Source organism: Salvelinus sp. IW2-2015, linkage group LG22, assembly GCF_002910315.2.
Source record: "Salvelinus sp. IW2-2015 linkage group LG22, ASM291031v2, whole genome shotgun sequence".
In the NCBI taxonomy this organism is placed as follows: Eukaryota; Metazoa; Chordata; class Actinopteri; order Salmoniformes; family Salmonidae; genus Salvelinus; species Salvelinus sp. IW2-2015.
The window spans coordinates 10,865,481-10,890,263 of record NC_036862.1 but is presented as its reverse complement, the minus strand read 5'-3'; the positions used below and the strand labels follow the sequence as shown (position 1 = coordinate 10,890,263).

General features: G+C 46.3%; 2 protein-coding genes across 3 annotated transcripts in view; one reads left to right on the top strand and one right to left on the bottom strand.

The window, feature by feature from the left end:
- The window catches only part of LOC111982540 (ankyrin repeat domain-containing protein 13B), a 33,480-nt gene extending 20,024 nt beyond the window's left edge, over positions 1-13,456 (top strand). Inside the window, 13 exon segments of the mRNA XM_024014115.2 lie at positions 1,690-1,717; positions 1,720-1,734; positions 2,038-2,181; positions 3,040-3,256; positions 3,659-3,725; positions 4,032-4,113; positions 4,898-4,962; positions 5,745-5,881; positions 6,696-6,853; positions 7,764-7,958; positions 9,586-9,755; positions 10,343-10,419; positions 12,378-13,456. Coding sequence (XP_023869883.1) covers positions 1,690-1,717; positions 1,720-1,734; positions 2,038-2,181; positions 3,040-3,256; positions 3,659-3,725; positions 4,032-4,113; positions 4,898-4,962; positions 5,745-5,881; positions 6,696-6,853; positions 7,764-7,958; positions 9,586-9,755; positions 10,343-10,419; positions 12,378-12,579 — 1,557 coding nt within the window. The 3' untranslated portion in view covers positions 12,580-13,456.
- Positions 13,457-14,919: 1,463 nt separating this feature from the next.
- Positions 14,920-24,783, bottom strand: part of LOC111949628 (protein phosphatase Slingshot homolog 2) — a 45,657-nt gene continuing 35,793 nt past the window's right edge. For both annotated transcript variants that reach the window (XM_070434025.1, XM_023966960.2), the window contains 7 exons: positions 22,804-22,897; positions 22,583-22,711; positions 22,377-22,423; positions 22,107-22,253; positions 21,441-21,641; positions 20,269-21,358; positions 14,920-19,724 (listed from right to left, as the gene is read on the bottom strand). In XM_070434025.1, the coding sequence (XP_070290126.1) occupies positions 18,237-19,724; positions 20,269-21,358; positions 21,441-21,641; positions 22,107-22,253; positions 22,377-22,423; positions 22,583-22,711; positions 22,804-22,897 (3,196 nt within the window). In that variant the 3' untranslated portion in view covers positions 14,920-18,236. The remainder of the gene's footprint in view (positions 19,725-20,268; positions 21,359-21,440; positions 21,642-22,106; positions 22,254-22,376; positions 22,424-22,582; positions 22,712-22,803; positions 22,898-24,783) is intronic.

The window sequence follows — 24,783 nt, the reverse complement described above, 5'->3', positions numbered from 1 at the left end:
CCACGGTGGACTCTCTGTTTAGGGTCAAATAGCATTCTAGTTCGCAAAGTTTTTTTGTTAATTCTTTCCAGTGTGTCAAGTAATTATGGGGCGGCAGGTAGCCTAGTGGTTAGAGCGTTGGGCCAGTAACCGAAAGGTTGCTGGAACGAATCCCCGAAAGGTTGCTGGAACAAATCTGTCGTTCTGCCTCTGGACAAGGCAGTTAACCCACTGTTCGCCGGTAGGCCATCATTGTAAATAAGAATTTGTTCTTAACTGACTTGCCTAGTTAAATAAAGGTAAAACATTTTGTTTTCTCATGATTTGGTTGGGTCTAATTGTGTTGCTGTCCTGGGGCTCTGATTGTATTTGAGAACAGAGCCCCAGGACCAGCTTGCTTAGGGGACTCTTCTCCAGGTTCATCTCTTTGTAGGTGATGGCTTTGTTGGGGAAAGTTTGGGAATCGCTTCCTTTTGGTTGTAGAATTTAAAGGCTCTTTTCTGGATTTTGATAATTAGCGGGTATCGGCCTAATTCTGCTCTACATGCATTATTTGGTGGTTTACGTTGTACACGGAGGATACTTTTGCTGAATTCTGCATGCATCTCAATTTGGTGTTTGTCCCATTTTGTGAATTCTTAATTGGTGAGCGGACCCCAGACCTCACAACCATAGATTAATGGGTTCTATAACTGATTCAAGTATTTTTTAGCCAGATCCTAATTGGTATGTCAAAAAATATTCTTATAGAATCTGTGCAGAAGATCTAGGTGCTGCTGTAGGCCCTCCTTGGTTGGGTACAGAAGCACCAGATCATAAGCAAACAGTAAACATTTGGCCGGGTGCTGCAGACTGTTCTAGTGCCCTCACCAATTCGTTGATATATATGTTGAAGAGGGTGGGGCTTAAGCTGCATCACTGTTTCACCCCATGTCCCTGTGGAAAGAAATGTGTGTTTTTTGCCAATTTTAACCGCACACTTGTTGTTTGTGTACATGGATTTTATAATGTTGTATATTTATTCTCCAACAACACTTTCCGTTCAATTTGTATAGCAGACCCTCATGCCAAATTGAGTCAAAAGCTTGTTTGAAGTCAACAAAGCACGAGAAGACTTTGCCTTTGTTTTGCAGGGTGTGCAGGGTGAATACGTGGTCTGTCGTAAGGTAATTTGGTAAAAAGTCCATTTGAAATCTGCTCAGTGCATTGTTTTCACTGAGGAAATGTACGAGTCAGCTGTAAATGATAACGCAGAGGATTGTCCCAAGGTTGCTGTTGATGCATATCCCATGGTAGTTATTGGGGTCAAATTTGTCTCCACTTTTGTGGATTGGGGTTGTCAGTCCTTGGTTCCGAATATTGGGGAAGATGCCAGAGCTGAGAAGGATGTTAAAGAGTTTAAGTTAAGTCAATTGAAATTTGTGGGTCTAAATTTCTCTCTCTCTCTCTCTCTCTCTCTCTCTCTCTCTCTCTCTCTCTCCTTCTCTCTCGTCTCTCTCTCTCTCTCCTCTCTCTCTCTCTCTCTCTCTCTCTCTCTCTCTCTCTCCTCTCTCTCTCTCTCTCTCTCTCTCTCTCTCTCTCTCTCTCTCTCTCTCTCTCTCTCTCTCTCTCTCTCTCTCTCTCTCTCTCTCTCTCTCTCTCTCTCTCTCTTCTCTCTCTCTCTTCTCTCTCTCTCTCTCTCTCTCCTCTCTCTTTGCCTTCCTTGCCAAGGCTCAGGACTTTTACGTGGAGATGAAATGGGGTTTACTAGCTGGGGTAAGTCATAATAAGTAATGTTATCTGCCTCTCAGATTTTTATCTGCATGGATGATGGCTTCCTCCTTGACTGCATATGAGCTTGGTGATAGACTTCCTTTCTCTGTGGGTCTGCATTGTCTCCATAGAAATAGAATCCCTAAAATGGTTAAGACCCCCAGATCACGGCAATAAAAAAATTACACTCAAAATGGCCGCCAGTCCACCCATCACAGGGCCATTGACTGGAATGGGAGTGACCCCCATTCTAGGAATTATATTTGGTTATCTATCTCTCTCTCTCTCTCTCTCTCTCTTTCTTAGTGCCGCTGGTGTCTCGTATCTGCCCCAGTGACACGTACCGCGTGTGGAAGAGTGGCCAGTGTCTGCGCGTAGACACCACTCTCATGGGCTTTGATCAGATGACCTGGCAGAGGGGAAACCGAAGCTTCATCTTCCGGGGTCAAGGTCAGGGTTCAGGGGCCGATGTGTATGTTTGTGTGTGTGTGTGTGTGTTTGTGTGCGATAGTATGTGTGGTCGAGTCCTCTTTTCTATTGTCACAGGACTTCCTTCTTTCCCCCTCTCACTGTCATCATTATGTTAGTCACTGTCTGACAGATCTCTCCATATCTTGTTTTGATAGAACTTCCTCTCACTGTCTTTTAGTGACTCCTCCATCTTTTTAAATGCTCCTCCTCTGTCTTTCTGTTGCACTCCATCTCTGTCTATTTGACCTTTCTTTTCAGTCTCTCTCGACTCTCCTCCTACATATGTCAGTCTAAACCTACTCGTCCCTGCCTCTAGTGCTCTCTCTTTAGTTTAACTCCTTTCTGTCTATGTCGCTCTTACTCTCTGTCTGTCTCTTTCTAACCTGTCTTACTCTCTGTCTGTCTCTTTCTAACCTGTCTGTCTCTTTCTAACCTGTCTTTCTCTCCCTTCCTGTCTCTTTCTAACCTGTCTTTCTCTCCCTTTCTGTCTCTTTCTAACTTGTCTCTCTCTCCCTTTCTGTCTCTTTCTAACCTGTCTTTCTCTCTCTGCCTGTCTCTTTCTAACCTGTCTTTCTCTCCCTTTCTGTCTCTCTCTAACCCGTCTTTCTCTCTATCTCTGTCTAAATCCATTTCTGTCCATTTATCAGTGTCTCTAACCCATCCTCTTCCTCKGTGTCTCTAACCCATCCTCTTCCTCAGTCTCTCTAACCCAACCTCTCTCTCTCCCTCTCTATCCAACCCATCTTTCTCTCTCTTTCTCTCTAACCCACCCCCCCTTGCTCTCTCACTCTCARTCTCTCTCTCTCTAAGTACTCCTCCTCTCTGTCTATCCGTCAGACTCCAGTGCGGTGGTGATGGAGGTGGACCACGACAGACAGCTGGTGTTCTGTGAGACCCTGTGTGTGTCCTCTCTGACGTCTCCCTCGCCACGGCGGAGCACTACCGGCCTGGGCCTCCTGGGAGCACTACTGCCCAGCGAGGAGCAGGTGGCAGCCCGCCTCTCCGCCCCCGTGGTCACCACCCAGCTAGACACCAAAAACATCACCTTTGAGAGGTGAGAGACGGAGGGAACGAGAGAAAGAGGGTTAGCATTGAGCAGGGGCAGAGATAGGTATGAAAAAGAAAGGGAGTAGAACAATGATAGTGAGTGAGGGATAAGGGAACGAGGGGAGGAGAAGAGGAAGAGGAGAGGTAGGGAGGGAGGGGGTCACTAAGGGCAAGACCAGACACATCTCTCATGCAGGTCAGATTGTATAAAAAAGTGAGAGAGGGGGAGGTGAGAATGTGTAATCATCATTTATTGCTTGCTGAGTGTCACCTCTGTCGTTTTGGCAGCTTCAGCGGTACGCTCGACATGCCAATAATCCATTTATGAATATGAATTGAAGGGAGGGAGAAGACCATCTCGAAGTCTGACCTGTTGTTTTGTGTCTGGCTATCTCTGTCTGTCTGGCAGGAATAAGACTGGCATCCTTGGCTGGCGCAGTGAGAAGACAGAGATGGTGAACGGGTATGAGGCTAAGGTACAGACATGGAGTCATTAATCCTTCTATCCCTGGCTTTCAATTTGGTTTTGCTCGAATGAAATAAAACACTAAAGTTCAAGACGTACAGTATATAATGTCATCTGAGCGCTGGTTCTAGAGTAAGGCACTATCAATATACAGATATACATAGACTCAGCAGTGAGCCCACCTCCCTACTACATCACTAACCTAAATCAGTCACCGAATGTGCGTCCCAATTGGTACCTTCTTCCCTATATAGTGCGCTATTTAACCAAAGTCTCATAACCATGACACTCTTCTTGTCCTTGTCTTCTCTGTTAGGTGTACGGAGCCTCCAARGTGGAACTGATCACTCGAACCAGAACTGACCATCTCAGTGAGCCACTCAAGGCGAAGCCCAAAGGTGTCTCTCTTTGCTGAAGTTCTACCTATTTGTTTAAAAATCCCCTTGCGTCATTACTGGTAATCTTCCACGTCTTGGCTTAGATGCAGTAAAAGGGATCAATTCAGAGCTGAGATAAGCGTGTGCAACACAGACTTTGGTGTAAGTCATTCATTGACTTAAATGGGAGGATTGTGCGAAGATTTGAGTTGAGGGCGCTGATCTCAAGTCAGGATACAACCCTAAATAAACTGGAGTGTATTCACTAGGAATCAAATGGAAGAAAACGGGCTGAAACGGGGAAGGACTATCCTGAACTTGTCCAATAAGAAACGCTTGTTTGGGTTGCAAAATATTTAGCTATGGTTTGCACTAATAGACACACCCCTGTTGAGAGGCTATGATGTGGATAATTGCACTGAAGCTCCAACAAGTGGCCCTAAAGCATTTTCCACAGTCATTTCCTTGGTCAGAGAAGACTATTGTCCTTGTTTTTCCCTCCCTGGGCTACCCAGCAAAGTGCTCTGCTCTGATCACCGGCCCCATCCCTCTCAAAGCCCTCCCTCCAAGAACCCAACTCCCCCAGTCCCTTACCCCATCTCCATCCCGCCAAAATTGATGAGAGACACCAGTCGAGAATTCTTAGGTTAGTGTTGCAGACATAGAAATAGTATTAGTAGAACAGACATTCCCACTTCCACTACCAGGTCAACATTCCAACAATCCTACTAACCCTATTTCTATGGTCATAGACTTGTTCTGAGTTCCTCTCATGTATGTTCCACTGATGTGACCTTTTCCTCAGGCGGTAAGACGCCCCTGCAGAACTTCCTAGGGATCGCCGAGCAACACGTGGGGCCCAACAATGGGGTTAGTGGTCACAGTCATCATTATCCAAATCATTATCCTCCTCATCACAATCATCAATCCTAATCCTCATCATTGTATATGGATTTGACCTTATTGCTACAGTGAATCATAAGCCAACATAGCTGTCAATATTGATATGAGTAAAGAGGTCCCTGGGCTTCTCTTCTCTCTCAAATATTGATGAACATTTTAATTGGCTTCTGCTGGCAAACCCGCTGACTATCTTTATCCCCCTCTCTCATCCTCTCACTCTCTCTTTCTCTCTCTTAACCCTCCTTCCTTCTCCCTCTCTCATCCTCTCACTCTCTCTTTCTCTCTCTTCTTAACCCTCCTCCCTTCTCCCTCTTCTCATCCTCTCACTCTCTCTTTCTCTCTCTTAACCCTCCTTCCTTCTCCCTCTCTCATCCCTCTCACTCTCTCTTTCTCTCTCTTAACCTCCTTCCTTCCCCTCTCTCTTTCTCTCTCTTAACCCTCCTTTCTTCTCCCTCTCTCACCTCTCACTCTCTCTTTCTCTCTTCTTAACCCTCCTTCCTTCCCCCTCTCTCATCCTCTCTCTCTCTTTCTCTCTCTTAACCCTCCTTCTTCTCCTCTCTCATCTTTCACTCTCTCTAACCCTCCTTCCTTCTCCTCTCTTCATCCTCTCACTCTCTCTTTCTCTCTCTTAACCCTCCTTCCTTCTCCCTCTCTCTTTCACCACCCTCCCTCCTTTTATCTCTCTCTCTTTCCTCTCCTCTCTCCCATACCCCCCCCCCCCCCCCCGCCCCCTCCCCTTCTCTCAACAGGCCCTAGTGACTCAGATGTCATGTCCTGCCGTGACCAACCCCACATCCCTGACAGCCGAGGAGTACTTCAATCCCAACCTGCCCCTGGGCACCCGGGACATTGGCCACCCCTGTCAACTCACCACCAAGACTCAGAGGTGACAGCGACAGCCATCACAGCCCTTATAACAACCTCTATGCCTGGGGCCCTTGGCTATAATAGCCCTGTCCAGAACCATACAATATGTATGCATCCCAAATTGCACCCTATTCCCTTTATAGTGCATTGCTTTTGACCAGGGCCCAATGTAGTGCATTATATAGGGAATAGGGTGCCATTTTGGATGCAGTCTACAGTATGTCTCTGGCCCATGCATGAACATGTTTTCCTGTGTACTTGATGTGTGATCCGGTACTTGACTACGAACCTGGATATCACATCAATAGCCGTTTATAATTCTGCTGGTTATTGGATAGATTGTGACAAGACAACAGTGAGATTGTGTCCCAGCCCGATCACTAGGCTACTAGTACATTGTCTCATCGGTTGAACATAAACATGGAATGGCCTGAACAGAAACCCTGCACACACAGTGCTTTTGAGAACGGTTGATTGCCGAGTCAATGGTGAAGCCGATCTTTTGCAGTGCAACAAATTACAAGGCTAAAAATATTCTCTCGGGATTTGATAAATGTTCTAGGATGAGATAGTAGTAGAGTTCCAGTCTCTCACAGTTGTTCAATATGCCTGCGTGACCAACAAAGATGCTTTCTGCGCGACACGTTACTGCATTGTACTGTTTGTAGTACTTGTGTATAACACGGTGGCGTTCATTAGGCACTTAACAGAACACAAATTAAACAGGGAGGGACTACTCTTCATTTTACGTTTCCAAACATTCTGCAACGTTGACCCCTTCTGAACATGAGTCAGGTGTATTGTATAATATACATACGTACATGTTTCCTCAGGTTCAAGGCTAAGCTGTGGCTGTGTGAGTCCCATCCTCTGTCTTTAGCGGAGCAGGTGGCGCCCATCATTGACCTCATGGCCATCTCCAACGCCCTCTTCGCCAAGCTCAGGGACTTCATTACCCTGCGACTGCCCCCCGGCTTCCCTGTCAAGATCGGTGAGGGAGTAGAGGACACTCTCGTAACCAGATAGTTTGCACTGCATCCTAGAGACCTGGCATATCATGGTAGTGAGAGTGGAGAGAAAGCGAGAGGTTATCAAAAGTAGACCAGTGGTTTAAAGTGCTTAAGTAAAAATACTTGAAAATACTAATACTTAAGTTGTTTTTTTAGGGGTATCTGTACTTTACTATTTATATTTTTGACAACTTTTACTTTTCCACTACATTCCTAAAGAAAATAATGTACTTTTTACTCCATACATTTTCCCTGACACCCAAAAGTACCCGTTACATTTTGAATGGACAGGAAAATGGTCCAATTCACACACTTATCAAGAGAACATCCCTGATCATCTCTACTGTCACTGATCTGGAGGACTCACTAAACACAAATGCTTCGTTTCTAAATGATGTCTGAGTGTTGGAGTGTGCCCCTGGCTATCAGTAAATTAACAAAACTAGAAAATTGTACTGTCTGGTTTCCTTAATATAAGGAATTTGAAATGATTTATACTTTTACTTTTGATACTTAAGTATATTTTAGGAATTACATTTACTTTTGATACTTAAGTATATTTACTTTTACTCAAGTAGTGTTTTACTGGGCGACTTTCACTTTTACTAGAGTCATTTTCTATTAYGGTATCTTTACTTTCACTCAAGTATGACAATTGGGTACTTTTTCCAKSACTGAAGCGGACCCACCTGTCCTTATGTCAGGGTGGCATTCTGCCTACTCCTTCATTTCATTCAGATGCTGCCTCAAATATGATTCATTGGGATTTGCCCAAAATGTGGTCTTTTGAACTTTTAACGTTTGGAATATTTACACCTATTGCACATTAAATATGAATCCAGTGATAATCACAATCCTAAACATCTCTCTCACTTCTCTTCGTCTTCTCAGAAATTCCCATTTATCACATCCTGAATGCCCGGATCACCTTTGGGAACCTGAACGGGTGTGAGGAGGGGTCTGTGACGGGGCCGGACCGGGTGGAGGGGGAGGTGGACGGGCAGAAGGACAGCAGCCCCAGGACTGACACAGACACCCCCTCCCCAGGCAGCGACTCTTCTAGCGTCTCCAGCTCCAGCTCCACGAGTGAGAAACACACACCTACACACACCAACCCCCTCCCCCGAGGGGAGGACGGCTCATAATAATGCTGGAACGGAGCTAATGGGATGGCATCAAACAAATAGAAACCAGGTGTTTGATGTATTTGATACCATTCCACTATTCCGCTCCAGCCATTACCACGAGACCATCCTCCCCAATTAAGGTGCCACCAACCTCCTGTGATACACTCCATCTTTACACTACAAATAGGGCCAGGYGTGTTTCCCAATCACATGACTTGACCAGGACAATGTCAGTGTTTTACCTGGTTGGACAGGAAACACTTTGACTCAGAATAACATAACATAAGGGTCATTTGTGAATTGAGGTGGGATTTGGGCATGACATTTTGGAAAAATATGAACCTCATTTCTATTTCAATATATTTGGATACATTTTCCCATTCTAAATGCATCTAATATGGCAGCAGTAACCCCAATGACGGTAACACGACCAATGACACATTTTAGGAAATTGAGGATGTTATTAAATGGAGACCACAGCTCAAATCTAACTCTTAGATGTTAAGTATGGTTGTGGACGGGTTCCGACTGACATTTTGGCGTACAAAGTGTTCTGTTAACGCCGTAGGGTCCGTACCTTATAGCACCAAAAAGGCCCATCTGTCTGCTCTCCTTTCCACTCCCTCAGTGGAGCTATATTTAGAAAGCATTTCATCTCAAGCTCTGTTGCCCCACTTCTGTTGAATAGGAAAAAAAGCATATATGGTTTTCATATTTTCATAATACTTCTACTCTGTGCTTGAGCTTGTGTCCTCAAAAGTGAGTACACCCCAGATATGTATAACTATTATTACCAGAAAGGTGAGTTCCAGACCTTTCTAAAACTATGCAGCATTAKCAGTTATTGTTTATGGCCAGCTCATGAATAATACTTACATTTGGGTATGTCTATATAGGCAAAAAAATAATAAAATAAAATCCCCTATCATTCATGAGTAATTAACCTTTACAAAATAATTTACTAAAGTGATATGATTCATATTTTTACTCACAATGTAATTTCCCTTCATTTAAATTAAGTACCACCAATGACACTTTGTATTTAGACATGACCAAATTATCATTAGAATCTTCAAAAGTATGACATTCTAAAAGGGTGTGATTGGCTAATCATTTTTCTTTAATATAAACCCCTCCCCCTCCGTTTGCCACTGGAGGGAATACTCAAGGTCCTTGTGTATCTTTATAATGAGTGAATTTATTTTAATAGCCTTCTTGTTTTTAGTGGCCTTTACAATATATTAAATACTTTAGTTTACTTTTTACCATTCAAAATAATAGATATCTAGCTATCTCTATCGCAAAAACATGTCACTACAACTCTACTCATCGCGTCTTGGACAAACCAATTGTTCTAAGTACTTTAAACAATACATAAACATAAAGTCTTGCAGTATAAATTACTTGCATTATGTTGTATCATTGATAAACAGTTAATATAAAAAAACGTATTATGTGTAACTATTTGACATTTTAACGTGTTTTTCATTGTTGCTAAGGCAAGGAATGACCCAAAATGCCACAGCAATTCAGGAATGACCCATAACATCCCACCACTCCTGTGCCGTGTCTCTCCCTCTATGCAGCGTCGTGTCGTGGAGGGGAGATCCCCCCGTGTGTGTTCGAGCCCCCTCAGGGTTACACTGTGCTGGGAGGCAACCAGAGGGCAAACAACATGCGTGGTGATGAGGAGGAGGACCTGCTGCAGTTTGCCATCCAACAGAGTCTGCTGGAGGCTGGCTCTGAGTACGACCAGGTCAGACTCACTCTGGCCCCTCATAGGGAAGACTCACTCTGGCCCCTCATAGGGCTTACTGCCATCTCAAAACCTGGCTCGTCTTCGTTAATTAAAGAACACAAAGAAAATGTTGGAAAACTTTTTGCAACGGAAAATGAAAATGAGCGTTTCTTATTGGGCAAGTCCAGGTAGTCCCTACATGTTTTAGTTTGTTTCCTGCCATTTGGTGCCTAATGAACATGAAGTATGGTATGATGGTAGTCCTCTTCGTTCCTAAGTGGAACATAAGGTATGGTAGTTGCGTAACCTTAACTCTAAAGTAATACCATATTTCAGGGGCTCGTTCGGGATGTTAATCAACTACAGGCACATCGCATTAGTAGTGTGTACAGTTGTGCAAAGATCTACAAATACCAGATACACTGTAAAGACGTAGTATAAATCTATCCTATCAGCTAGCTAGACAAACAGTTGACTCAGTATCCTAGGGCATAATCCAGTGTCAACACTGAGATTGAAACATTGAAATTACAAGAGCCTTTGGTGAGTCTTGTTGACTGACTATCTCTCTGACTCTGTCTGTCTACTTCCTGGTCTGTGTATAGGTGACTATCTGGGAGGCGCTGACCAACAGCAAGCCCAGCACACGTACTCTTCCCTGTGACCCCAGTCGCCTGCAAAGGTCTGCGCTTTCTCCGCACGACTCGCTATCCTACTCAGCCTTTGTTTGCTTTAGCCTTGGCTCGCCCTTCTCCAGCACACTGGAGTCCAGGGAGCTTCCTGGCTGCGTTCACAGCACACAATGTCACTGTTGACTCACTCCCATTCATGCACACACTGTTGTCTTTGCCTGCACCTCATACAATAGATACACTCTGAGTGACTGGCCCCCACCTCATACAGTAGATACACTCTGAGTGACTGGCCCTCACCTCATACAGTAGATACACTCTGAGTGACTGGTCCCCACTGATATATAGTAGATACTCTCTGAGTGACTGGCCCCCACCTCATACAGTAGATACACTCTAAGTGACTGGCCCCCACCTCATACAGTAGATACACTCTAAGTGGACTGCCCCCACTCATACAGTAGATACACTCTAAGTGACTGGCCCCCACCTCATACAGTAGATACACTGAGTGACTGGTCCCCATCTCATACAGTAGATACACTCTAAGTGACTGGCCCCCACCTCATACAGTAGATACACTCTGAGTGACTGGTCCCCATCTCATACAGTAGATACACTCTAAGTGACTGGCCCCCACCTCATACAGTAGATACACTCTGAGTGACTGGCCCCCACTGATATATAGTAGATCTGCCTCTCTCCTGTATGCCCTCTCTGGAAACAATACACTGCATGCTAAATCAACTCAAACTAGCACCATTTGTTTTGTGTGTGTGTGTTTTATTTATTTTATTTCACCTTTATTTAACCAGGTAGGCTAGTTGAGAACAAGTTCTCATTTGCAACTGCGACCTGGCCAAGATAAAGCAAAGCAGTTCGACACATACAACAACACAGAGTTACACATGGAGTAAACAAACATACAGTCAATAACACAGTAGAACAAGTCTATATACAGTGTGTGCAAATGAGGTAGGATAAGAGAGGTAAGGCAATAAATAGGCCATGGTGGCAAAGTAATTACAATATAGCAATTAAACACTGGAATGGTAGGATGTGCAGAGGATGAATGTGCAAGTTGAGATACTGGGGTGCAAAGGAGCAAGATAAATAAATAAATACAGTATGGGGATGAGGTAGATTGGATGGGCTATTTACAGATGAGCTATGTACAGGTGCAGTGATCTGTGAGCTGCTCTGACAGCTGGTGCTTAAAGCTAGTGAGGTAGATAAGAGTATCCAGCTTCAGAGATTTTTGCAGTTCGTTTCAGTCATTGGCAGCAGAGAACTGGAAGGAGAGGCGGCCAAAGGAAGAATTAGCTTTGGGGGTGGCCAGTGAGATATACCTGTTGGAGCGTGCGTGCGTGCGTGCGTGCGTTTTTACTAACCTGTACTAAGGATAAAATTCGGACAAGAAAAAATCTATTTTAGGCTCAGGGGTTAGGTTTAGCGTTACAATTATAGTTAGAATTAGGGGTTAGGTTTAGCGTTACAATTATAGTTAGAATTAGGGGTTAGGTTTAGGGTTACAATTATAGTTAGAATTAGGGGTTAGGTTTAGGGTTACAATTATAGTTAGAATTAGGGGTTAGGTTTAGTGTTACAATTAGAGTTAGAATTAGGGTTTAGGTTGAGCATTACAGTTAGAATTAATGTTTAGGTTGAGTGTTACAATTAGAATTAGGGGTTAGGTTTGGGTTTAAGGTTAGGGGAAATTACAATTTTGAAGGGGAATCAATTGTTTGGTCCTCACAAGGATAGTAAAACTATGTTTGTGTGTGTATGTGTGTCTCTGTGTTGGTGTGTGTTTGCATGTACACATACATACGTGCGTGCACATGACAACCACTCTTTCTTACTCAAATTAAGTCCTGTCAAAATAAATCTAGGTCCACCATATTTTTCAACCATTTCCACTGTCACTGTCAATTCCTCTATTCTCCTTATGCAATAACCAGGTTTCCAACCCCATTGTCTCCTCCCCCACACCCTCCCCCTCCTCCAGGACTCCTCAGCACAGGCCTTGCCCTCCAGCCAGTCTCTGTAACACGCCCACCAAGAAGCCCCCAGCAGCCTGCAGCTACGACCAGCAGCTCCGCCTGGCCATGGAGCTGTCGGCACGGGAGCAGGCAGAGGCCGAGCTACGGCGACGGCAAGAGGAGGAGGAGCTGCAGCGGATCATCCAGCTGTCACTCATGGAGAAATGAGAGCCTGATTGGCCAGATGGGCTGTAGGAGGTATGGGAAAGGAGGAGAAGGAGGTGCAGAGAAGGTAGTCAATAGGAGCACCCTACTCCTGGCTGTGACAGCCTTGCTCCTCCGACCGTCCCATATCCCCTTTCCCACTGTGCTCCTTCAATAAGAGCCTGTCTGTGTGGCACAACAGGGCTCTACAGTGCTGATACCGCTACAGTACAGACTCACTACTCTCTGGTGCCACTCTYCACTCGCAGTCAGTGCAAGTTTACAACAAGGAACAAGAAGAAACACTTTTATGGAATGCTACATTGACCGACCACATCAGTGGGGCTAGGGTAATACAAATTGTTTTTGTGTGTGAAGGCCATGCGTTAATAGGGTTTGTGTCCACTTCACAGTCTTATTCATTAGGCACCAAACGAAAGAAAATGTAATGAAACAGGAACGGACTACTTGAAATTGTCTAATAAGAAACACTTGTTTTCGTTTACTGTTGCAAATAATTCTGCTATAGTGTGCCCTAATGAATACTGCCCTCTGTGTGCGTGTCAGGTGGGTCAAGTGGGGTGGGATGTTGAAATACTCTGTTACTTCCTCATTTTTAATAGATTGCTGCATTCCCCCCCCCCCCCTTTGATTTGCGCAAAATCGAAACGTACTGTATTTACACTGGATGGAATCTTGATGACTGTTTATGGTTCTAATATGTAGATAGAATAATAAACCTGTAGAGTTCATGTTAATATGATAACACCATGACAGGAGTTATGTAATATGATAACACCATGACAGGAGTTCATGATAATATGATAACACCATGACAGGAGTTCATGATTATATGATAACACTCATGACAGGGAGTTCATGTAATATGATAACACCATGACAGGAGTTTCAATGTTAATATGTAACACCATGACAGGAGTTTCATGTTAATATGATAAACCATGACAGGAGTTCATGTTAATAGATTGATAACACTATGACAGGAGACTGATCCGTTGGCAGCTTGTCTGTTCACAACAGGTGCAGCATCCTATACCTTTCAATGTGTACTACCACCATACAGCTGCTGTTGCTCACCCTTTGAACTCCAGAGGGGCTAATATAACCATGACCTACACTATATGGCTACACATGAATGAATATATACTGAACAAAAATATAAACGCAACATGCAACAATTTCAACGATTTTACTGAGTTACAGTTCATATAAGGTAGTCAATTGAAATAAATTCAGTAGGTCCTAATCTATGGATTTCACACGACTGGGAGTACAGATATGCATCTGTTGATCACAGATACCTTAAAAAAAAGTAGGGGCATAGATCAGAAAACAGGTCAGTATCTGATGTGACCACCATTTGCCTCATGCAGCGCGACACATCTCCTTCGCATAGAGTTGGTCAGGCAGTTTGTCATCTGCCCGGTACAGTTGAAACCGGGATTCATCCGTGAAGAGCACACTTCTCCAGCATGCCAGTGGCCATCGAAGGTGAGCATTTTCCCACTGAAGTTGGTTACGACCCTTGTGAGGATGACGAGCACGCAGATGAGCTTTGTGAAGAAATCCTTCGGTTGTGCAAACCCACAGTTTCATCAGCTGTCCGGGTGGTTGGTCTCAAGACAATCCCGCAGGTGAAAAAGCCAGATGTGGAGGTCAAGGACTGGCATGGTTACACGTAGTCAGCGGTTGTGAGGCCAGTTGGACATATTGCTAAAAAAAAACGTGACATTGGAGGAGGCTTATGGTAGAGAATGAAACATTATATTCTCTGGCAAGAGATCTAGTGGACATTCCTGCAGTCAACATGTCAATTGCACACTCCCTCAAAACTTGAGACATCTGTGGCATTGTGTTGTGACAAAACTGCACATTTTAGAGTGGCCTTTTATTGTCCTCAGCACAAGGTGCACCTTTGTAATGATCATACTGTTTAATCAGCTTCTTGATATGCCACACCTGTCAGGTGGATGGATTATCTTGGAGAAATGCTCACTAAGAGGGATGCAAACAAATTTGTGCCCAAAATTTGAGCGAAATAAGCTTTTGTGCGTATGGAAAATCTCTGCGATCTTTTATTTCAACTCACGAAACATGGGACCAGTGCTTTACATGTTGCGTTTATATTTTTGTTCAGTGTAGATCCATCTTTTTCACYGAGGTTCTTACAGGGAGCACATATATTGTAGGTTTCTGTTATGAAGGGAGAGGTGAGACATGGAGAAAATAGAGATGACAAATGGGGACTGGTGGAGACACGTCYGCGATATACATTAAATGGGCAGGTGTCCCAAGTTGCTTGGTTTTTTTAACTTAAAAAAAACTATTAAAACAAAGAACATCAGCACAAATTAGAAGTCTGGTTCATACTCTTATTTATTGTTTAGCTTGCCAGATGAAAATAATAATAAGTGTCTGGTTTTCACAAAGTAGGAGCTAAAGGCAATGAAACATTTTGTGGCGTATGTAAGGAAGTCAATAAAACTACTTTTTTTTWAACATCTGTGGTATTCCTGTTTCATTAATAAACAAGCAATTCACAACTTATCAGATAACTTATCTCCAGGACCAAACCAGTGTCTAAAAGTGATGTTCTACGTTCTGTTAAAATTATACGATAAGAAAAAGTCCTTAAGAATTACTCTGGACGTCATCATAGAACAGGCAATACAATAACCTGTATAAAGCAGCATAATCTTCACTGCAGTTTATACATTGGTGTAAAGTACTTAGGCAACAATATTTTAAAGTACTCCAAAAAACTACTTAAGTAGTATCTGCACTTTACTATTTATATTTTTGCAAACTTTTACTTTACTACATTCCTAAAGAAAATATACTTTTTACTACATACATTTTCCTTGACACCCAAAAGTATTCGTTACATTTTGATGATGAGGAAAACACTTATCAAGAGAACATCCCTGGTCATCCCTACGGTCTCTGATCTGGCAGACTCACTAAACACAAATGTTTGTTTGTAAATTATGTTTGAGCGTGAGTGTGCCCCTGGCTATCCGTCCAGAATTGTGCCATCTGGTTTGCTTAGTATATGGAATTTTAAATGGCTTATACTTTTGATACTTCAGTACATTTAAAACCAAATACTTTTAGACTTTTACTCAAGTAGTATTTTACTGGGTGACTTTCACTTTAGTCATTTTCTATTAAGGTATCTTTATTTTTACTCAAGTATGACAATTGAATACTTTTTCCACCACTGAGTTAATGACAACCGTACCAAGGCTGATCTCTGAATATACTGTATTCTGTGCCAGTAGCATACCACTCTGCATCCCACTGCTGGCTTGCCTGTGAAGCTAATCTTGGTTGGTCACTGGATGGGAGACCAGATGCTGCTGGAAGTGGTGATGGAGGGCCAGTAGGAGGCACTCTTTTTAAATGCCCCAGGGTAGTGATTGGGGACATTGCCCTGTGTAGAGTGCCATCTTTCAAATGGGCATCCTGACTTTGGTCACTAAAGTACTTTTTTTTAATAGAGTACTAATGTTACTATCCCCACTATAACAAAGAAATGCTTAAACATTTACATTTACATTTACGTCATTTAGCAGACGCTCTTATCCAGAGCGACTTAAACATGTCATTTTGTCTTTGAAACATTTATTGAAATACCGTAGAATTCCATTCATTCCTATGGAGGACTGCCAATATGGCGGCCGGTGGCGTCAAAGTCTCTCATTGGCCATTACATAGCATCAGCAATCCAGGGTTTATACACATAATTGGGTGATTGATACCCTACCTACTAGCCAGCTCACCAACTGACAGAAGTGAAAGCACAGCACAAGCACAGCCTAGGAACCAGACAGAGAGGCTGTTTTGAGCGCCATTCACATCCACCATCTTTAAAAACAAATCTGATTTTGCTGGCGGCGCTTCAACGTACTTGACATCATTTCACGCCACAGGTAACAGTTTACAGTGACAACCAAGGGCCCTTTGGCTCCTGTTATTTTGGGAAGACAAGACAACACTGTAATGAAGTGTGCTATTATATGTAGCATCCAGCCAAAGAATCCAATATGATTCAGCTGTCGGCAGTCTGGAATAGAGGCAACCTCAATGAACAACATTAAAACCGCTAAGAGGGGCTCAGTGCTGCAAACGCGTGGAGAATCCTTAAAAAGAGACGGGGAGGGTAAATATCATGCGTCCCAAATGCAAAATGGCACCCTATTCCCTATATAGTCACTACTTTTGACCGGGGCCCATATGGCCATAGCCAAAAAGTTGTGCACTATGTAGTGAATAGGGTGCCATTTGGGATGTAAACATCTCCAGTATACAGGAGGGAGCTAAACATCTGCACCAAGGATGAGACACCTCATTTAAAACAATTTCCTCTCCATTATTGACATTGCGGAGGACCAAATATTGAACTTGCATAATAAACCCATTAAAAATGTTTTGGTGTACTATTTCACAAATATTTCAACATTTTAGTTAAACTGAGTTTTAGGGGCAGGCGTTACGGTTCATTCATACGAGGCAGATTATTTGAACGCTTTCCAGTATGATAGCGTCTGATCTACACAGGGTTCTGCGTCATCTGGGAGGCTGGAAACCTAAATCCGAGACTATTTTAATTAAAAATCGATGAACCGGGGGAGTAAAATTGTCAGCGTTAAATATTCTGCAGTGCAGACTTCACTACCTTTGGGAAACATTACTTGCATGTAGAGGCTGGATATTTCTCAAAACACATTGGATAAAAACTTCAGAGTGGGACCTTGGACCTTCTCCAATACATTTGAGAGGAAGGTGAGGAGATGAAATGCGAGGAATCACAGAAAACCAAAATAAGGTAGAGCCAGCCAGCGTCTCCTTCCCAACTTTACTGGCACTTCCTGTCCTGTCCACATGGGGGATGTAAAGACAGATCCTCAACATAAGGTGGGGCTGTTGAAACAGGGCTGAGTTCAGCAGGGCACAACTTTGAGGAATGTTCGGATAGAAATATGTTATGTGGAACAAACATGCCTCTCTGACATGTAGACTAAGGAACCATGTCATATCTATTCAGGACATTCCTATCTGCAACACGCCACAGCGTTTACAACTGAACGCAGTGCACCCCAGGGGGATCTCCTAAAAAAACATCCTCTTGAATTCAATAAGGAATCACAGGAGTCATGATATACGTACTTTTGTTTCTTTAATAGTCACAGCTAAGAACAGGATAAAAAAAGATCAACGTTGTCTTGAAAAGAATAAAAAGATGTGACTTACACAGACAGGCTACCATAGAATCAGTGCAAAAACACTACCCTGGAAAATAATAAAAAAGGTKAAATAAAAGGTAAAAACAAGAGAGTAAAGTGCATGTTTTTTGAGAAACAGCCCCCTCTTTTTAGTTGTAGAAATTACAACTGTTTTAGAAACCATAAAAAGGGGGGGGGGGGGGGTAAGCACCTACAGTAACACAAACCTCCAGAGTCAGCATTCACCTGAACACTAACAGATTACAGAGTCCAACACAGCTAGTCAGTGCACACACACACACATTACAGACAAGGCCCAAGGGGGACAGTCTGGACCATAATGCACATGTAGGGCCTAGGACACCACACGCACACACACTCGCACGCATACACACTCAGACACACTCAGACACCCTCGGGCCGAGTGCAGTGAGGTCACATGGTGTGGTAGAGAACAGTGGCAGTCCGTTTCTTGTCGGCAACCTTGCGGAGCCGCCGCAGCGGGTGACTCTTCCCGCGGGGCTGCTGCTGCGCGGTTGTCATAGTGACGTCGGGAGCGCTCGCAGGGGACTGGGTGCGGGTGAGCCGGGGGGAGAGGCCTGTCTCTAGCTCCTCCTCCCCTTGAAGAACAAGACATGGAGGTGAGGAGAGACAGGGTGGATCACTCCCTGCACTCTGGGAGCCCRTATCAGTCCTGTCTGAGTCCAGTGGGTACACCCRCCCTATGGGGGCCCTGGGGGTGGTGGGGGGGCTCCGGGACAACACCCGCTGCTTCTTGGAGACATCGTCTGGGCTGGGGTGATGGTGGGAGCAGGGGTGATGGGTGGGCATCAATGGMGGTCCGTGAGGGCTGGCGGTGGTGGGCCGTAGGTCCCAGTCACTCAGGTCYTTGGCTGACAGCTCCAGGCAGTCCAGCTTGGCCAGCGAYGCTGAGCGCTTCATCAAAGAGGGGGGCGTGAGGCCCGCCTGGCGGATCCGTGCCTCTATCTCCATGGCCCTCTGCCACACGGGAGTTTCCCTGTGATGCTGCCCCTGACCYGGTCTCTCTCCAGCCCCCAGGCCCCCCGCCTCGTACAGGAAGGCCTGCAGCTCCCTCAGAGTCTCCTGGATCTTCTCCAGCTCCTCACTGCTGCGTGCCAGGGCCAGCCTTCCGTGGTGGGGAGGGGAGGGGCCATCCGTGTCTGAGTCAAGGGCCGTCACCCCCTCCAGCCGCAGCAGTGCAGGGGGGGACTGGGGCTGAACTTTAGATGGCTCTAGTGAAGAGCGCACGATGATTGGGATGGGCTTAGGGGTGTGGCGGGCATCTGGGTAGTGAGAGAAGGAAGGGGCTGGGGCAACGTCCATGTCTGAGACGACAAACCCTCCCTGCTCCGTCTCTCCTTTGGGCTCTGCAGACACAGTGAAAGCCTCGTTCAGAGTTCTTCCTTGCTCAGGAGCAGGGGTAGGCCTACGCTGCTCGGGGCAGTCTGTTGTAGGAGRGAGGAGGGGTGGGCAGTCCGTGTTTGGCGTATGGAGAGGGGAGCCCGTGGGGTGGAACTCTGCACTGGGGGAGTGGAGAGGGGAGCGTTGGGTAGACATGTTGCTGAGAGTTAAGTCCAGCTCCTGCCTCAGCCTCTGCTCCAGCTGTTTGGTGGCCCTGCGCACCGAGCCGGCCGGCCAGTCCGAGGGAGGCGTGGAGGGGGATTGTGGGTAGGAGGAGGGCGAGGTCAATGGGGTCTCCTCGTCCCGGTCGTCTGGGCGCAGCTGCTGGGGGCTGCGGGGGGCCGGCTGGGTAGAGGAGAGGGGCGCCGCCGCCAGCGGGTGGGATATGGACTCTATCTCCGTGACAATATGGCGGACTGACACACTGTTGTCATGATGGGGAGGCGACGAGGCTTTTTCGTGACTGGCTCGGTCGCTACCGTCCTCCGTATGGGGGGAACTCTGAGATGGAGACGGAACAGAGAGAAGGGTTTGGATGATAGCTAAGCACAGTTAGCGGTGTATTAATGCTGGGCGGCGTCACTAAACGCTACCAAATGACATTTTATAGAAAGAAAGAGAATGACACCACTATTACAAAGTCTGTCGACAACGGCTGTCTCAAAAGGTCTGGGGTCGTATGTATCAAGCTCCTCAGAGCGCTGACCTAGGATCAGGTCCCCCTGACAAGATAATCTTATTCATTGTGATCAAAAAGGCAGAACTGATCCTAAATCAGCACTCCTAGTCTGACGTTTGATACGTAGGGCCCCGATACTTCCAATAGGTGGCAGTATTGTACAAACCATCCCCAAAGATATATCATTGTGTTGCTCAATCCCTATCTAATGGATTAGTGAATTAGATCACAATCTTGTTCAAAATCACTCAGTAACTCTCAGCAGGGCTGTGGAGCTCTTAAGGCATTAGATAGATGGCACTCTACAAGACGCAGGCATTCATCATTCAAATTTCAGTGTAAATAAAATAAAAATGGCCGCCTCACCTTTCCCTGCTCCTCTTTCTCTGTGCTTGGCAGTGGTGGCAGTGCTCCGGCAGGGTTCTCGGGGGACAGCGGCTGCAGCTCCTGGCTGGAGCACCGCGACTGAGGCGTTCGCTGAGCCATCTGCTCGGAAAGAGTCCGGGTCTTTCCGTCTTGGGACAGGCCCAGGAATTTCTCACGGGCGCTGAAGAAGTCGATGCTGTCCGTGCCGAGGTTGGAGGATGCGGTGACGCATGTGGCGTCGACGGGGTTAGCGAGGATAGTGTCTGTGTCGCTGCCGCCGCTGGGGTTGTTGTTGTCATCGTTGGCGTAGGGTCCTAAAGACCGAGGCGTTGTTGGGGTGAGAGGGCTCACGGCCATGGGGATCCCCCCTGGGGACATCATACTGACACTGTCCCCCCTCTCGCTCAGCGGGTCTGACAGGGAGCGTCCCAGGGTGTCCGAGTCGTCGCTGGACTCCAGGGTGGCCTGAGATACGACCTCTGAGCTGCTGAGGTCAGGCAGATCCAGGGTCAGCTCTACACTCTGGGATTTCTGTTTAGGCACAGGACTGGACAGCTGTGTGCTCAAACCTAGATGGAGGGGTTTGGCCAGTGGCTGGGGGAAGGGAGAAGGAGGGAGGATATGCAGTGAGGGGGGAGGATGGGGGACGGCGGTGATTGGCACAGTCACGGCCACACCCGCCAGAGCAGAGTTGTCCGTTCTCTCCTCGGGCACCACCGTGACCGCCGGTGGGAGGAAAGAGTCCTGGCGGGGTCCTCGCACTCGAGAAAAGAGGCTCTCCCGGGAGTCACACAGACCGTTGGAGGCTGGTGGGCCAGGGGAGTGGGAGAGTGAGCGGGTGAGTCGGACGGGCTCCGACTGTGTGTCTGAGATGTGGGAGCCCTCGGTCTTGTTGTCAGGGTCATTGGCAGCACCAAGCGCCTGGAGCAGGAAGTGTTGCAGGGAGGGCGTAGGTCCATTGTTGTTGTTGTGTGGGTGTGAGAGGCCCCGGGTGTGGCTCTGAGGGCCCGTCTTACACAGGGGAGACTCGTGGCGCTCTGAGAGGTCGCTGTCCGAGTGGGAGCGCCACAACTTGTTGTGCCTCTGTTTACTGCGGAGAATGGAGGAAAGGTGTCTGTGTGAGAGCTGTGTGTGGGGCCCAGAATGTGAGAGCTGTGTGTGTGTGCACCTACCTGGCCAGCAGGATACCCTGGTACTCCTCCAGCTGCTTCATGAAGGAGGGGTTGGGCTTGGTGACGCCGCGGCGCTCCTTGACGTAGTCGAAGGCCCTCTCCAGGTCCCAGCCGTACTCCTTCATGGCGTAAGCGATCACCGTGGAGGCCGAGCGACTCACACCCATCTTACAGTGGACCAGGCACTTATCCCCTGCTTTCCTAATAGGGGAACACAGGGCACGGGTTAGAGGAGAGGGAGTGAAGAGGACAAAGGCAGAGATGCAGAAGACAAACTGATTATGATATACAGTATTGTATCTTGTATTGAAATAGTGTCTTATGGTTATGGTATAGAGCCTTCAAACTCAACTCTGGACCTCGAAGCCAGTTCCCCTGCTTGTTGCCCTCTAATCAGGGACTGATTTTGACCTGGGACAACAGGTGGGTGCAATTAATTATCAGGTAGAACAGAAAGCCAGCAGGATCCGGACCTCGTAGGGTAAGAGTTGAATACCCCTGTTATAGATCATTCAGAACTTAATAAAAATAGTGCTAAAAACAAAAATGTTCTAAAATGAAAGAGAAGCCCCTGAAACCTATTTAATAATAATACATTTTCTTTGACAGACGGCTTTCAAGACACTCAAGGACACCTAATGAAGTGCATCAAATCAGAGCTCTTACTTGGCCTTGGTGATGAACTTGTAGGTGTCGTTCCAGTACTCCAGCAGGTTGGTGGCCTCCTCGTCGTACACGCGGATGTTGTGGTACTGAAACACGCCTGGGAAGAAGTTGTCGATCTCCCGCGTCACGTTGAGGATGTACCTCACACTGAAGGAGTGAAACGGAGAATGTCACTCGCTGGAACTTCGACTCCGTATTGAAACTGTGCTGCAACTGTCACAGTAACCAACAGTGTGACATGATGATAGACAACTCAGAATGGTCTCTTACCCGCTGGTCTGCAGCTCCTCCAAGTTCGAAGCGTTCCACTCAGAGCCCTGGATACAAAACAGAATTAAGTCAAACTCGACAGATAATCTTACAGATATCAGCAGACAGACAAACAGGCAGAAAAAGGGACAAAAAGAGGAAGGCGACTTAAAAGTAGTGCACTATATAGGGAATAGGGGCCATGCAGTCCTTGACTGTGTTCTTACCAGGTAAACATGGTCAAAGATCTCTGTGGGGCTGTCCATCTGACCCAGGATGACGATCATCTCGTTGTCAATAAACTCCTTGAACTCCCGAAGGTTACACGCCATCTGCATCTCCAGCTCTGTGCGAATCTGAGGAGGAACCGGTAGAGAACCCATTAGAACCCGTATATGACCTGTTAGAACCAGAACCAGTAGTGTGTGCCACAACATCTTCAACCCACCTCTTTGGAGGTGACATTCTCCAGGTCTTTCTGCATCATGATCTCTCGGAGGCGAGTCTTGATCAACCTCTCTGTGCGTTCCCTCTCTGTGGGCCTGTGGACACACAAAACACACCCTCAGTACACACACACCTCTCAGGGTTACGGGGTCTCAATTTAACTCTCACCCAGAACAGCTTGACCACACCACACTAAATATGACTTAGAGGAACTCACTAAAGCCACTTAGTGCCCCAGGTTCTCCACATCATACAAAAACACAGCTCAGTCCAGATTTGTTCTTGTTATAATGAGTCCCTGCCCTCCCCTCTCTAACTGCATTTGAGGACACATTTAGCCACTTGCACAGCACTAAGGGAAACATGCCCTGATTAGGTCCCATGAGACCCCGCTTCTGGTCTCCGCCCTCCCTCTCAGTCCCCCCCCATCACTCGCTCTATCCATTCACTCACTCCCCTCCCTCTATCCTTGTCTGTTCCCCCTCGCTATCTCTCGCTCCCTCTCCTACCAAATCACCTCTCGTCACAGTGGCTATGCTCCCACAACAGTCAACATTGTGCAGCAGGAGCAACAGGTGTGTGTTGGGCTTTTGTGTTGTTGTCCCAGTCTGATGACCCGTCACGCTTATTATTATTATTATTATGACACGTCCTTATTGGAACATCGGAAAGAGCCAGGAGCAGCTTGTTTATAGAAACAATGACTTGATTGGCCTCTTGAGGAAAGGGTTTGGGGACTTGGGGAACTTGAAACATGTTGCATCTTCCAAGAGGCCGAGCTACTGCCGGGGTTGGGTTACTGGATATGCCAGAGGTGCCGTACCTCTCTGAATAACACTCACCCACGTGCCAATGAACACAAGGGTAGGGGTCGATTTCATTTTAACTCAATTCAGGAAGTAAACTCGGAATTGGAATCCATTGGAGTATCAGTTGAACACCTGAAATGGAATTGACCCCAACACACTACAGGTGTAAGCACTACACTGTATGCAATTGCACACATTCAACCTATACACACACACATATTTGCGGGTGACAAATGTGGGTAAAATCCTCCACGTCAGAGTGAGTCCTCAATAGTGAATAAAATGAATGTGCAAAGGCAAATATGATGTGCGTCTGTCAGACAGGTATCTCAGCTTCGGCAGTGACCCCAACAAGGTTGACTAACACTCGCATTGTCTGCCTTCAAGTGTGTGTGCAAAGTACTCAAGCGTAACCAGGGTGTGTGTGTGTCCGTGTACGTCTTTCCACTGTGCCTGCATGGCTAGGCTTAAGGCTAGCTGGGCCGTTGTATGTCAATGCAGAGGCTTACCTCTCCAGTAAAATACCTTTAAAACGGTTTGGTTTTGACCTCTTAAAATGTCTTCCAACGTGTCGAGTGCTATTATTTCTACTCAATTACCCCTCCATCCATCCTCTCCTTCGCTACGACTGCCCTCGGCCACCTGCTTCCGTCCGTCCGCTCGTCCACCTATCTGTCTAGCAACTCTTTCCATGCATAACTAAAGCGGTCATGGAGATGGGGCTATTTTCGACTCTGCTGGCACGCAAGCCGAGTTCTGGCGTTATAGACTGGCCCCCTAAACGAGCAGGCACACGTGACCGCGTCTGGGTGGGGAATTCCCCCCGTTAATACAGACCTCTGAGCTGCATCCTCCTGCTACAGCAGATTGATACCTCGGTCATGACGAGGTAATGCTCAGAGCTCTGTGCGCGTTTGACCTCTGGTCTCTAAGGCAAAGGTCGCAGGGGGTCTTGGGAAGTCTGCCTGAAGCTGGGTGTTGTGGCAACAAGGGAAGCAGATGACACTGCACTGGTAATTGGGCAATGTTGTTTTCTGTGGGAGAGAAGTCCATGTGACTTACCCCACACAAGACTTTCCCAGTTGCTTAATGTGGAAGTGTGTGTGTGTGTGTGTGTGTGTGTGTGTGTGTGTGTGTGTGTGTGTGTGTGTGTGTGTGTGTGTGTGTGTGTG